This window comes from Girardinichthys multiradiatus, chromosome 3, assembly GCF_021462225.1.
Source record: "Girardinichthys multiradiatus isolate DD_20200921_A chromosome 3, DD_fGirMul_XY1, whole genome shotgun sequence".
NCBI lineage: Eukaryota > Metazoa > Chordata > Actinopteri > Cyprinodontiformes > Goodeidae > Girardinichthys > Girardinichthys multiradiatus.
Window position 1 is genome coordinate 1744028 of NC_061796.1, and position 12544 is coordinate 1756571.

General features: G+C 38.9%; 1 protein-coding gene across 1 annotated transcript in view; it reads left to right on the forward strand.

Moving 5' to 3' along the window:
• epb41l4b (erythrocyte membrane protein band 4.1 like 4B) overlaps positions 1-12544 on the forward strand; it is a 35253-nt gene that overhangs the window by 20976 nt on the left and 1733 nt on the right. Inside the window, exons 16-22 of the mRNA XM_047361227.1 lie at positions 6762-6901; positions 7305-7426; positions 7514-7627; positions 7727-7779; positions 7867-8019; positions 8170-8290; positions 8458-8591. Of these exons, the coding sequence (XP_047217183.1) occupies positions 6762-6901; positions 7305-7426; positions 7514-7627; positions 7727-7779; positions 7867-8019; positions 8170-8290; positions 8458-8591 (837 nt within the window). The remainder of the gene's footprint in view (positions 1-6761; positions 6902-7304; positions 7427-7513; positions 7628-7726; positions 7780-7866; positions 8020-8169; positions 8291-8457; positions 8592-12544) is intronic.

The following is a 12544-nucleotide window of genomic DNA, read 5'->3' on the forward strand; positions in this document are numbered from 1 at the left end:
ATCACCAGTTCTGTCTTCATCCATTCATCACACCAACTCCACTATCATTGTCAGCCTTTCCACAATGAGCCTAAAAACAGCAAATATCCATATTACACTGACTATTGGGTTTTAAACATACAAGGAGGGCAGAATTGTGACCAAAGTATCATACAAGTTGAAATGGGCCAGTGCATGTTCTGGGAACTTAGTTCTTGTAGTCTGGCCTGCAGATATTTCTGATTGTATTACTCCATTTGCTGTTCATTAATGGATGCGGCTTTAAAGAACCTGAGAAATGCAGCACCTTTATTTGATTGGTTTGAGGCTCATAATGCATCATAAACATGAACTCGTTGAAGAAATTTTAGATGCAGCTTCTGTCAGAAGTTTACATACACTCATCATGGCTATGAATGTAGTAGGACCTTTCAACTTTTTATTAATTTACTTGATAGCTTGTTTTTCCAGAGTGGGATGCTTACATACAACTTCAATCATTTAAGAATAAGAGCTGGATGCAAAGTTTCTAATTTTTTGTGGATTTTCTCTTACCCACATACGGTCAAATTTATAAACATAGGCTCAAATATATACATACAAACCCACTAATATTTGGTTAAATGTCTGCTGGCATCTTACACCTCAGCTAGTTCTCAGGTAGTTTAACATTTAACTTTTTTTCTGGAACAGGTGAGGCCTTTAAACCTAGTTCTCAGGCTTAAGCCAGCTCTATCCAATCCAAAACAAATTTTGTTGTGTGTTTCATGGTTTATGCTGTTGACTTTAAGTGATGTTTTTGAATTTGGAGGTAGTCCTCCTACTTAGTTTTTCAATTCTCCAGTAGCACTGGCATTACAACAGCCCCACAGCATGATGCTGCCACAAACATGCTTGAGTTGGTGTAGCATTCCTAGGTTTTAAAGCCTCCCCTCGACTTCTCTGAACATAATTCTTGACACTTTGGCTAATATAATCATTATTTCGTTTGTCCTCCCATAAAGCTGTTCTCGAGAAGGCATTTTGTTTGTCTGTGCGGGCAGCTACACAATTCATTTGAGCTCAATGCAGGAGCTTCTCTCTTGATTGGCAGGCTCTTAGTCCATGGCAATATAAAACTCGGGGACTGTGACACTGGTGTTCCAGCAGTTTCCAGTTCATTGCAGGCTTGAGCCGAGGTAGTACTTGCACATCGCAACCATATTTCTCTTCTCTGAAGGTGACCAAATGCATGTTCTTCCAGACTTTGCCGGTAACGACACATCCAGATTGCTTGTACTCACCTATAGTTGGAATCTGTGAGGATTTTTTGTTTTTTAGAAATGGCTCTGAGAGACTTGTGTAAATCTGCTTCTCAGATCAAAGGATCACTGAAATCCTTGGATCTGAAGATTGGTCAATTCAACAAATGCTGCCAAACTAAAAAAACTACTGCAGTTAAGCTCAAAATTATCCATGCACCTGGCAGGCTTTTAATTTTACCAAAACGTTTCTTCCGACTGGAAGTGATATTAACATTTTGAAGTGGTCCAGACAGAGCCCTTAGTTGAATCTAATAGGGAATTTATAGAGCGAGCTAATGATTATGGTGATGGCAAGGGGGGGCTTCCAATCTCAAAGACCTGGAGCTCATCAGCAAAGATAAATCATCATAATACTAGCGGGAACACACAAAAAGCTGGTCAGCAATTATAAGGAGGGTTTGATTGCTGTAAACTCAATTAAAAGATGTATTGATTTTTAAAAGGGTGTAAATAATTTCTCATATAATAATATAATATAATATAATAATTATTTTTGGTACTCCTTTTACATTGTTTTATTACCTTTTAGGAGATTCCTGTTTAATTTGTAATCAGAAACAAACTTATTGGTTGAACGAAAATAATTTTTAACTGTAGCTGTCGTCAGTCATGATCACCAACCAAATGTTAACAAACCTTGGCCTTGTGTGGATTAGGAAAGAAAATCCATAATAAATTATATGTTGCAAAATTATTCCACCCTGAAAAAATAACGGTTCAAATAAATCATAAAAAATCTAACATTAATTTATGCTGATGAGTTTATGTGAACTTCTTGCTGGAGCTGCATCCTTGATTTATGTGATTTACACTCAGATCATCTTTGATGTGTGCAGCAAAACCAAATATGGGAAATAAAGTCAAAACCTGCAGGTTTGGTACCTGGTACATCCATTAAATGGTAACCGTTTAGCTAAATAAAAGCACATTTAACAATATTTATAAGAGAGCCAAATAGGTGCATCCAAGTGATGTCAAGCGTTTCAAGCATCATGCATTTTGAAAGTCTATTCAAGATAACCTTTCAACGTGTGTCTATCCATATATTAAAAGATACAGTAGAGAACAGATTTTCCACTTAAACACAGTTAAGATAAAGAAGATATTTATCTTGCATTGTGTGTAAATGCTTTATTCCTAATCAAGGTTTTAATCTGTAGCATTTTTACTTCAGAATCCTAAGTATGCTGTAATGTTGGTCTTTTCTTTCTTAGTCTTCAAAACGTTGTGACAGCTATTTATAATCACCTAAATTAATCAGAAATTAAGTGATGTAAGAGCTGACTCAAGGTAATTTATAGCAGGTGAAAGGGGGCCAGTCCTGCACATTATAGTCTGCTGCTTTAGACATTAAGCTGCTGTATTTATAGTGTGAAGTTCAGAGTGAAATAGAAGTAGGCTTCTGCATATGCGGTGTTTTGCATTCAGGGTGAGTTCTTCTTTTTTTAAAAGTAAACATTATATTAATGTTACTTCAGGTCATGGATTTGTTAAATCAGCCAAATGTTTACAAAAAGTGTTGTGCTGTTATAGTGTGTTTGTTTCTTTGTTTTTTTTCCTTCATGTTTACTTGAATCACATTTGGCCTTTAGGAATGATGCCATATTGTTTCTTAGGTAAATAAACAAGTTCTGACAACAAACACGGCAAAGACCCTTTCTTTGGTCCTTATATTCTGATTCAGATTAAAAGTAGTAAAAAACTACAAAGACAATTTATAATTTATTTTATTATATATATATTTTATTAAATATTTTCATATATACATTTTTTAATTCCCTTTGTGATTAATTAAGTGTTTTTGAGCTGAATTGAATATAAAAAAAATTTTTATTTAGGAATAGCATCCACACAATGTGAATAAATGAACAGGATAATCTTTTAATAAAAAAGCAGGGAAAAATGGCCTCTAAATTGATCAGAAACGTTTTATTGAAACAAAGTTGAACATATACTAATAATGTATAATGTTATATACAATACTGTCTAGAGCCATCCTTCGTTTCTTTATATTTAGCTTCCAAGGAGCCAGACATTTTCCCAAACTTTTACAAAGACCTTTATCACTATATCATGAGGATTTCTGAAAAGTTGTCTTCAAATTTTGTGTTTTGTGTCTTGAAATAATTCTAATTAGGATCTTTTAAGCACTGTCTAATAGCGATCTGGCAGAAAAACAATTGGTTCCTGTTAGAATATATGTGTCTATTAAAAATACCATACCAGGTCCATAACAACTTTTAAAAATGCTGACCCACCATTGCATGCTGAGTTCTCGGGTTGCTTGATCTGTGTGAAGATCAAATTATTGGTGTATCTTTCTTGGCCTTCTCCCTTCAGATTGGAAATGCTACATTCTCCAAAAATGTACACAAATGCACAATATTCATTCAAATAACAAATATGGTGAAAGTTGTCAATCTAAACTGGAGAAAATGATGCAAGAAAGAATGAAAGAAGTTGCAACGTGACAATGCAACCTGGTTGCATAATTGTGCACACTCTTAAACAAATACTGTTGAGACATGTTCTGATTTGACTTCAGCATTCAGTCTCAAGTTCACACCTGCCAAAAACAATAGGCTATTTGTGTCGTTTAGCTTACACCACTGTTTGCAGAGATGTTACAAGTGATCAAAGGGACTGTGCAGAGGTATCAGTCAGGAGGAGTGTACAAAAAAGATGGTAACACTGAAGGAGCGGCAAGAGTTTCCTAGAAGTTCTACAACAATCTCATGATTTGACTAAAAGTTGGGTTTCAAGACAGAAACATTTACATCCTGGCCTTGCAAAATCAATGTGTATTCTGATACAAATCCAAATGGTGTCTGGCCCAGAAACAGCACTGTGGATCACACAACAGAACACCATACTTACTTTGAAACATGGTGGCGACAGTGTCATGCTCTGGGGTTACTGTTCTTGAGATGGATTTGGGTTTTTCTTTCTAGGTGGAGGAAATTCTAAATGGCAATCAACCAAAAAAATAATGTTGAGGAGAAATGTTTTGTCAGGCATGGCGCTGATGGTGTAGGGGTTAAGCGCGTGACCATGTACGGAGGCTACAGTCCTCGTAGTGGCTCTCCCAAGTTCGAGTCCCGGACCCGACGACATTTGCCGAATGTCTCCCCCTCTCTCTACCCCTCTTTCCTATCTGCCTACTGTCAAAAAATAAATAAATAAAGGCCACTAGTGCCAAAAGATATCTTTAAAAAAAAAAAGAAATGTTTTTTCAGCATTGGTGTGAGTCCAAATCACCAAAAGGATGGCTTCACCAGGAGGAAATGAAACTTTGGGATGCCAAAAACAGGAAATTTGTTGGGGGTCACCCGAAGTTGGCTCTTTAGATTGGACAAATATTGTCAAGTAAAGATGTGGCATGCTGATAGACTTCTACCAACAAAGATTAAAAGGTGAAAATGTAATCAAAATGTCCCTTTACAAAGCATTAGTTAAAAGGTGAGCACACTTAGGCAACCAGCTTATTGCATTTTATAGCCCTCTGAGCCACCGAGCCCTCTAACCACTGATGATGGTCAGAGGGCTCAGTGGCGCCTGTGTATAGAAGATAACCAGCAGCTCCTGTGGAAGGTTGTACTTCTTGAGTTGCCTCAGGAGTACAGTCTCTGCTGGGCCTTCCGAACATTGACTATGTGTGAGGGGAAATGGTGGTTCCTAGGAACCAGAAGTGGTCCACAGCAGACACAGTGTTGTTGAGGATGGTGAGGGGGGGTATGTGGAGTTGGTGTTCTCCCAAAGTCCACCATCATCTCCACAGTCTTGAGTGGGTTAAGTTCCAGGTGGTTCTGACATCACCAGTGTACCCAGCCAATCTACCTCCTGTCTGCATTCAGACTTATCTCTGTCCTGGATCAGTTCAACTTCTAGGAATTTCACAGATGGGTCCGCAGAGGGGCAGTCATTTGTGTACAGGGAGAAGAGGAATGGGGAGAGAACACACCCCTGGGGGGCATCGGTGCTGATGGTTATTGTATGGGAGAAGATGCTTCCCAGCCTCACCTGCTGCTGCCGGTCCTTCAGGAAGCTGGTGATCCACTGACAGGTGGAGGCCGGGACTTTGAGCTGGATGAGCTTCTGGTGGAGGATGTCTTGGTTGATGGCATTGAAGGCTGAGCTGAAGTCCCCAAACAGGATCCTGACGTACATTCCTGGGTGGTCGCAGTGTAGTCTCAAGTTGACTGCATCATCTTGGACCTGTTTGCCGGTAGGCAAATTGCAGGAGGTCCTGTGATGTCCTTCGGGTGCTTCAACACCAGTCACTCAAAGGATTTCATGACCACAGACGTCAGAGCGACAGGCCTGTAGTCATTTAATCCTGTGGTGGTGAGTTTCTTGGATACTGGGATAATGGTGGACCGTTTGAAGCAGGAGGGAACCTCAGACAGCTCCAGTGACTTGTTGAAGATCTCAGTGAAGATGGGTGCCAGTTTGTCAGCGCAGGCTCTCTGCCACAATGGGGAAACATTATCAGGTCCTGAGGCCTTCCTTGTTTTCAGGTGCTGAAAGATCCTATTTACATCTTCCTCTGAGATCCTTAGTTCAGGCAGGGGGTCTGAAGGTTGGGGGTGATTGGTGTATGGTAATAATTTGTGAAATCAGCTTAATTTAAAGAAACCTATCTCAGTTAGTGAATTTTAAAACATTTTAATAACATAAAATGTTAAATATCTTGAAAGTAAATGTACTGACTGATATTTTTGATTATTACTGAAGTTATATACATATAATTACAATCTTTTTGTATGTATAAATGAATAAATGACCTTTCATATTTTGTCATGTGTAAACTTAGCCAGGTCATTCCGATCAGATTTTAACCCTCAGCTCTCATTTTTGGTTCAGTTCAAATAGATAATAAAGTGATTACCAAAGAACTATTTTCTGAAAGCGTGACACTTCTGATTTTGCCCATAATTTATCAACCTTCCTTATTCTGAAGCACAAGTTGCAAATCTTCAAAGTCCAAACAGAGTCTGAACAAATATTGAACGGCAGGCGTTTAGTAGATCCCACGAAAGTCTGGATCCTTGGAGGCAAATAATAGAGAAATTTGGGCTGATATAAAACATTTTGCACAGCCTCAAAACTGTAATGACGTCATACATCATTGGTTTAATAAATGTGTATCCATCTGTTTTTCATACCCACGGTGCAGGGTTATGGTGGCTCACATCTTGGGGCAATTTAGCATCTCTAAATAACCTAACATGCATATTTTTGGACTGTTGGAGGCATCAGTGCTAATGACTGTATCACTCTGCAATCATATAACATTTTGTAATCTTTTTGTTTTTATTTTTTAATCAGTTTTGAAATGTTGTGCTCTAAAGCTACTGAATAATGAACGGAGGATGATTACAGTTAACATGATAAAGATATATTTCCACTTTTCCAGTTCAAACTTTTTAGGAGGCATGTTGTTCAGGGTGTTGTTGTGATTGCATGTGTCATCCTCAGCTTCCCGCTGAGCAGTTCTGCTTCAGACCATCAGTACAGCTCATCAGAGAATGAAAATTCATATTCTGGCAAGACCCACCATCGTCACCGCCGCCACACGCACAGCCAAGCCATGCTCTGCCACACACATACCAAGAACAGTGAGTACCCTCCGTCTGTAGAGACAAATCTTTCAAGTGACTCGGCTTGGCGTTCCCTTTTTTTTTTTTTTTATGGTGCTGCTTTTAAACATGTTACTCTACATGTAAGCCAGTTAAATACATGTTTTAGTTCATATAATGCAATAAAAAGAACACGTGTGATTCTTGAGCTTTTGCCGTGTAGGAGTTGCTAACTTTCATGTTTTGGAGACAACCTACTACAGTGTACTGCTAAATTATTTACACCTCTTGAACGTTTTCACATTTTGTCACATTACAACAGCAATTTTATATATGTTTTATTGGGATTTTATGTGATACAACCAAGACAAAGTAGTGCATAAGTCGGAAGTAACTCAATCTGTTCTGGTGTGTTTTACTGATTAAACGTTTTGTGTGTCAGAAGGTCGAGCTCCTCCTTGCCCCGCAGATGGTATGGACATCTCTCAGTCCCTGCTCAAGGCTCTGGAGACGGACAGCGAGTGTCTTCCCTGGCCTTCGCTCCACATAAACATCGACAACAAGGTGGGACAGACATACAGTATTTCAACATAATGTACTCCAGCGTTTGACATCTCTATGGTCTCATCATGTTTCTCCTTCTACTGGCAGGGAGAAGAGAAGCAACTTTCTGAAAAGTCTCTTCACCCTCCTGCTTCTCCCGTGACGCTCCCTGATCACCTCAAATGTAATATCCTCAAAGCCCAGATGGAGGCAGCCTTCAAGGTAACAGATCTAACATCTTTTTAAACATCTAGCCTCAACATTGTGCACTTAGCAGTTTAACCCACATTATTATTTCTTCTCTCATGCACAATAAAAAAGGACCCCCTCTTTACACCCAGAGCTAAAAGCTCAAATGAGACCAGCAGTGACAGGTTAGTATCTCGCCCGATGCTTCCTATGTTTGTACATCGTTTTTAAGGCTACAATTTAAGTTCTTGTGCCATCGCTCTGCTCTCCAGGTATCAGAGTTCATCCCAAGACTCAGCAGCGTCCAGTTTGACAGCTGAAAAGACACCCCGCAGGCAGAATCGCAGTTTAACACCAGAGAAGCTGCAGACTAAAGGCAACCCGAGCTCCAACCGGAGAAAACGCCTGGTCCGACAGTTCAGCTTGTGAGTAAACCTCACCACTGATCACCAGCTAGCATCATTTTCTCATTCAAATATTATGTAAAGCAAACACCCTTCTGGCTCTAATAGTTTGTTGAGAACAGTCTGTAAGTCATGTAAATCATCATCGTCTCTCAATGTGTTCATCAACAGCAACCATGAAGACGAAGATAATCTGCCAGAAGCACTTGCAGCCATCTCCTCTCAGAGCACAGGAAAGTCAGGGTCAAGCAGTTCCTTGGACAAACAGATACAACCATCTATTTACCCACAGGTAACCCTGCTTCCAGTTGCAATTGTATCCCTTAAAAACCTAAGAAGAATCATTACATCCTTTCACTTCCCTGCTGTCCACCTATGGGAGTTAGTCATCTGTCTCTGATTGTATTTGAGTGAACAGATGAGTGTTTGTACTTGTGCATACATTGATGTGTATTCTAGGTGGAAAATATGCCAGCACTGGAGCTGGGTAGTCCGTGTTGTAGCTCTCCTTCGCCTTCCCCTCACCCCTCCCCTTCTTACTACCGTAGCTCCATGCCTCACCTGGCCCCTTACCTCACTGCCCATAACAACAGGTAACACATCCACACCTCAGTATGTTTAAACCAGTACTGTATACAAGTAACATTTTCAGCCATATTCATGCATTTTTAATGTGCAATGTTGTGAAAAAGTACCCCCTTTCAGATTTCTTCTGTTCATGTTCTTTTTCACACTGAAATCTTTCAGATCATCGGAAACATTAACATCAGTCAAAAATAACCTGAGTAAATACAAGATAGGCAATATAGGCAATCTAAACAAGAGTCGTCTTATGTTAAAAAGATGATGATCTTATGCTAAATCATGAGTTGACCAAACTTACAGGTCCTTCTCAAAAAATTAGCATATTGTGACAAAGTTCATTATTTTCTATAATGTAATGATGAAAATTTTAGATTCATTGCACACTAACTGAAATATTTCAGGTCTTTTATTGTCTTAATACGGATGATTTTGGCATACAGCTCATGAAAACCCAAAATTCCTATCTCACAAAATTAGCATATTTCATCCGACCAATAAAAGAAAAGTGTTTTTAATACAAACAACGTCAACCTTCAAATAATCATGTACAGTTATGCACTCAATACTTGGTCGGGAATCCTTTGGCAGAAATGACTGCTTCAATGCAGCGTGGCATGGAGGCAATCAGCCTGTGGCACTGCTGAGGTCTTATGGAGGCCCAGGATGCTTCGATAGCGGCCTTTAGCTCATCCAGGTCTTGAGTCTCTCAACGTTCTCTTCACAATATCCCACAGATTCTCTATGGGGTTCAGGTCAGGAGAGTTGGCAGGCCAATTGAGCACAGTGATACCATGGTCAGTAAACCATTTACCAGTGGTGTTGGCACTGTGAGCAGGTGCCAGGTCGTGCTGAAAAATGAAATCTTCATCTCCATAAAGCTTTTCAGCAGATGGAAGCATGAAGTGCTCCAAAATCTCCTGATAGCTAGCTGCATTGACCCTGCCCTTGATAAAACACAGTGGACCAACACCAGCAGCTGACACGGCACCCCAGACCATCACTGACTGTGGGTACTTGACACTGGACTTCTGGCATTTTGGCATTTCCTTCTCCCCAGTCTTCCTCCAGACTCTGGCACCTTGATTTCCGAATGACATGCAGAATTTGCTTTCATCCGAAAAAAGTACTTTGGACCACTGAGCAACAGTCCAGTGCTGCTTCTCTGTAGCCCAGGTCTGGGGAATGCGGCACCTGTAGCCCATTTCCTGCACACGCCTGTGCACGGTGGCTCTGGATGTTTCTACTCCAGACTCAGTCCACTGCTTCCGCAGGTCCCCCAAGGTCTGGAATCGGCCCTTCTCCACAATCTTCCTCAGGGTCCGGTCACCTCTTCTCGTTGTGCAGCGTTTTCTGCCACACTTTTTCCTTCCCACAGACTTCCCACTGAGGTGCCTTGATACAGCACTCTGGGAACAGCCTATTCGTTCAGAAATTTCTTTCTGTGTCTTACCCTCTTGCTTGAGGGTGTCAATAGTGGCCTTCTGGACAGCAGTCAGGTCGGCAGTCTTACCCATGATTGGGGTTTTGAGTGATAAACCAGGCTGGGAGTTTTAAAGGCCTCAGGAATCTTTTGCAGGTGTTTAGAGTTAACCCGTTGATTCAGATGATTAGGTTAATAGCTCGTTTAGAGACCCTTTTAATAATATGCTAATTTTGTGAGATAGGAATTTTGGGTTTTCATGAGCTGTATGCCAAAATCATCTGTATTAAGACAATAAAAGACCTGAAATATTTCAGTTAGTGTGCAATGAATCTAAAATATATGAATGTCAAATTTTCATCATGACATTATGGAAAATAATGAACTTTATCACAATATGCTAATTTTTTGAGAAGGACCTGTAGTAAGTTGGCCAAATTTATGGAAAGCTCCAATCAATTCTATTAGCTACAACGAAACCTGAAGAATCAAGTAATGACTTAAATAGAACCTGTTTGACAGCATAAAGTAGGCTTAAAGGTCGCAGGCATCTGTCAGTCAGTAGAGAGTGTTACAAAACCATTACCGAGGCTTTAGTACTCCAGTGAACCACAGTGAGAGCCACAAAATGAAAAAAACATGGAACAGGGGTGAACCTTCCCAGGAGTGGTCGGTCTCCAAAAATTGTTCAGAAAGTGCAGAACAACATCTAAAGTACTGCAGGTATCACTTGCCTCAGTTCAGGTTCATGATTCAACAATAAGAAAAAAACCCTGAAATGAATCCACTGAGTTCCAATGTGAAATCGCCAATAGGAACAAAAAGCCCAGTCTCAGCATCTTGATTATACACAAGAAAATATTTTTTGGGAAAATATTCTCTGTACTGACGAGACAAAGTGAAACTTTTTCAAAGATGTGCTTTCTGTTTCATCTGAATTAACACACTATGCCAGAAAAAGAACATCATACGGACAAATAAACATGGTGGTGATGGTGTAATGGTCTGGGGTAACTTTGCTTCTTTCATACTTGGAAGACGTTCTGCTATAAATGGAACCTTAAATTCTGCTTTCTGTCAGAAAATCCTGAAGGCGAAAAGCACTTGGGTGATGCAGTAGGATAATGATCCAAAGCACTTCAGCAAGTCCCCCTCTGAATGGTTGAAAAGAAAAAAAACAAGGTTTTGAACAGGCTTTGTCAAATAAATGGAAATAAACTGGCCATTCATGTAATGAAATGCGGACCAAAATTCTTCTACAGCAACTCATTGCCGGTTATTGCACAGCGCTTGATGGAAGTCATTTGTGCCAGGGTCGCACAAGTTTCAGGGCCAGGTTGGTTTGGGTAACCTTTTTCCTTTAATAAATAAAATCATCGTTTAAAAACTGCTTTTTGTATTTACTCAGGCTATATTTGTCTGGTATTAAAATTAGTTTGATGATGTGAAATGTATGTTTTTGATTTTTGTTTGGTCACCTACATGTAAGCATGACAAAAAAAAGCAAAAACACAAAAGTTATAAATACATATAGTTGTAGATGTTTTTTACAGCTCTGTATGAAGTACAGTCCACATAAACATTTCAACTGTTTTAATTCAAATAAAAGCCCTGTTAAAATGTTTCGTGCCCAATTGGTTCTGCTTCGACAACTAGTTTAAGATGTTCTGTCTTTTAGCTTGTAGCATGTTCTAAACTTGAGCTACATATTAGGTCTGAATATATAATATGAAGTAATTACTTTTCTGTAATCTATTTTTATTCCTAAAATAAAGATTTGATTAAAGTAAATAGCCTATACGTGTGTGTAGAAGTACAAAACCTTTCAACACTTTAGCAAGCTAACTGTTGCTAATTGCAGCTAGTTGCTAAGATACAGTTTGACTTCCTGTTGTTTGGAACCAACACATATATTAAATATTAATATGATTACTAAATTCATATCTGATGCTGAAAATTAAAGACTAACTGGCTTTGATAATATTGTGGATAAAAAAATATCGAATGCCTTTCTAATGCTATCTTAGCTATAATGGTAACTTCAACTGTTAACATTGTAATTATGAGTTTGAAAATTACTTTAAACATTTGGATTAAGTTATGTGAGATCTCCACAGCCAAGTAGCAAAAAAAGCTCAGATACAGTGCTACCCCTTCACATTTTGTCACATTAAAACCTTATTATAAAGTTAATTTGAGCATATAGTATGTTTTCAGACATTTGCAATTAAATAAAATGTCAAATTGTTCGGTAATGCGTTACATCCAGAGAATGTTTAAGTTAAAAACCAAACAAATTAAACCACTGTTTAACATTAAAATATTTAGCAGACCTGTTTGTCTAATAAACCATTAAATAGTACCATTATTATCCATGTTCCCTTTGGAGGAGGACAACTTTCCAGGCCTCCCTATCTCAACAGGACTTTGAAGTGAAATAATTAACTCAAAACATTATTAAAATTAAAATAAATATGTTTTTTTTATCTTCTTTTGTTGTGTCATTACAAATCGTAACTTGTGTGATTTTATCCCTGGAAT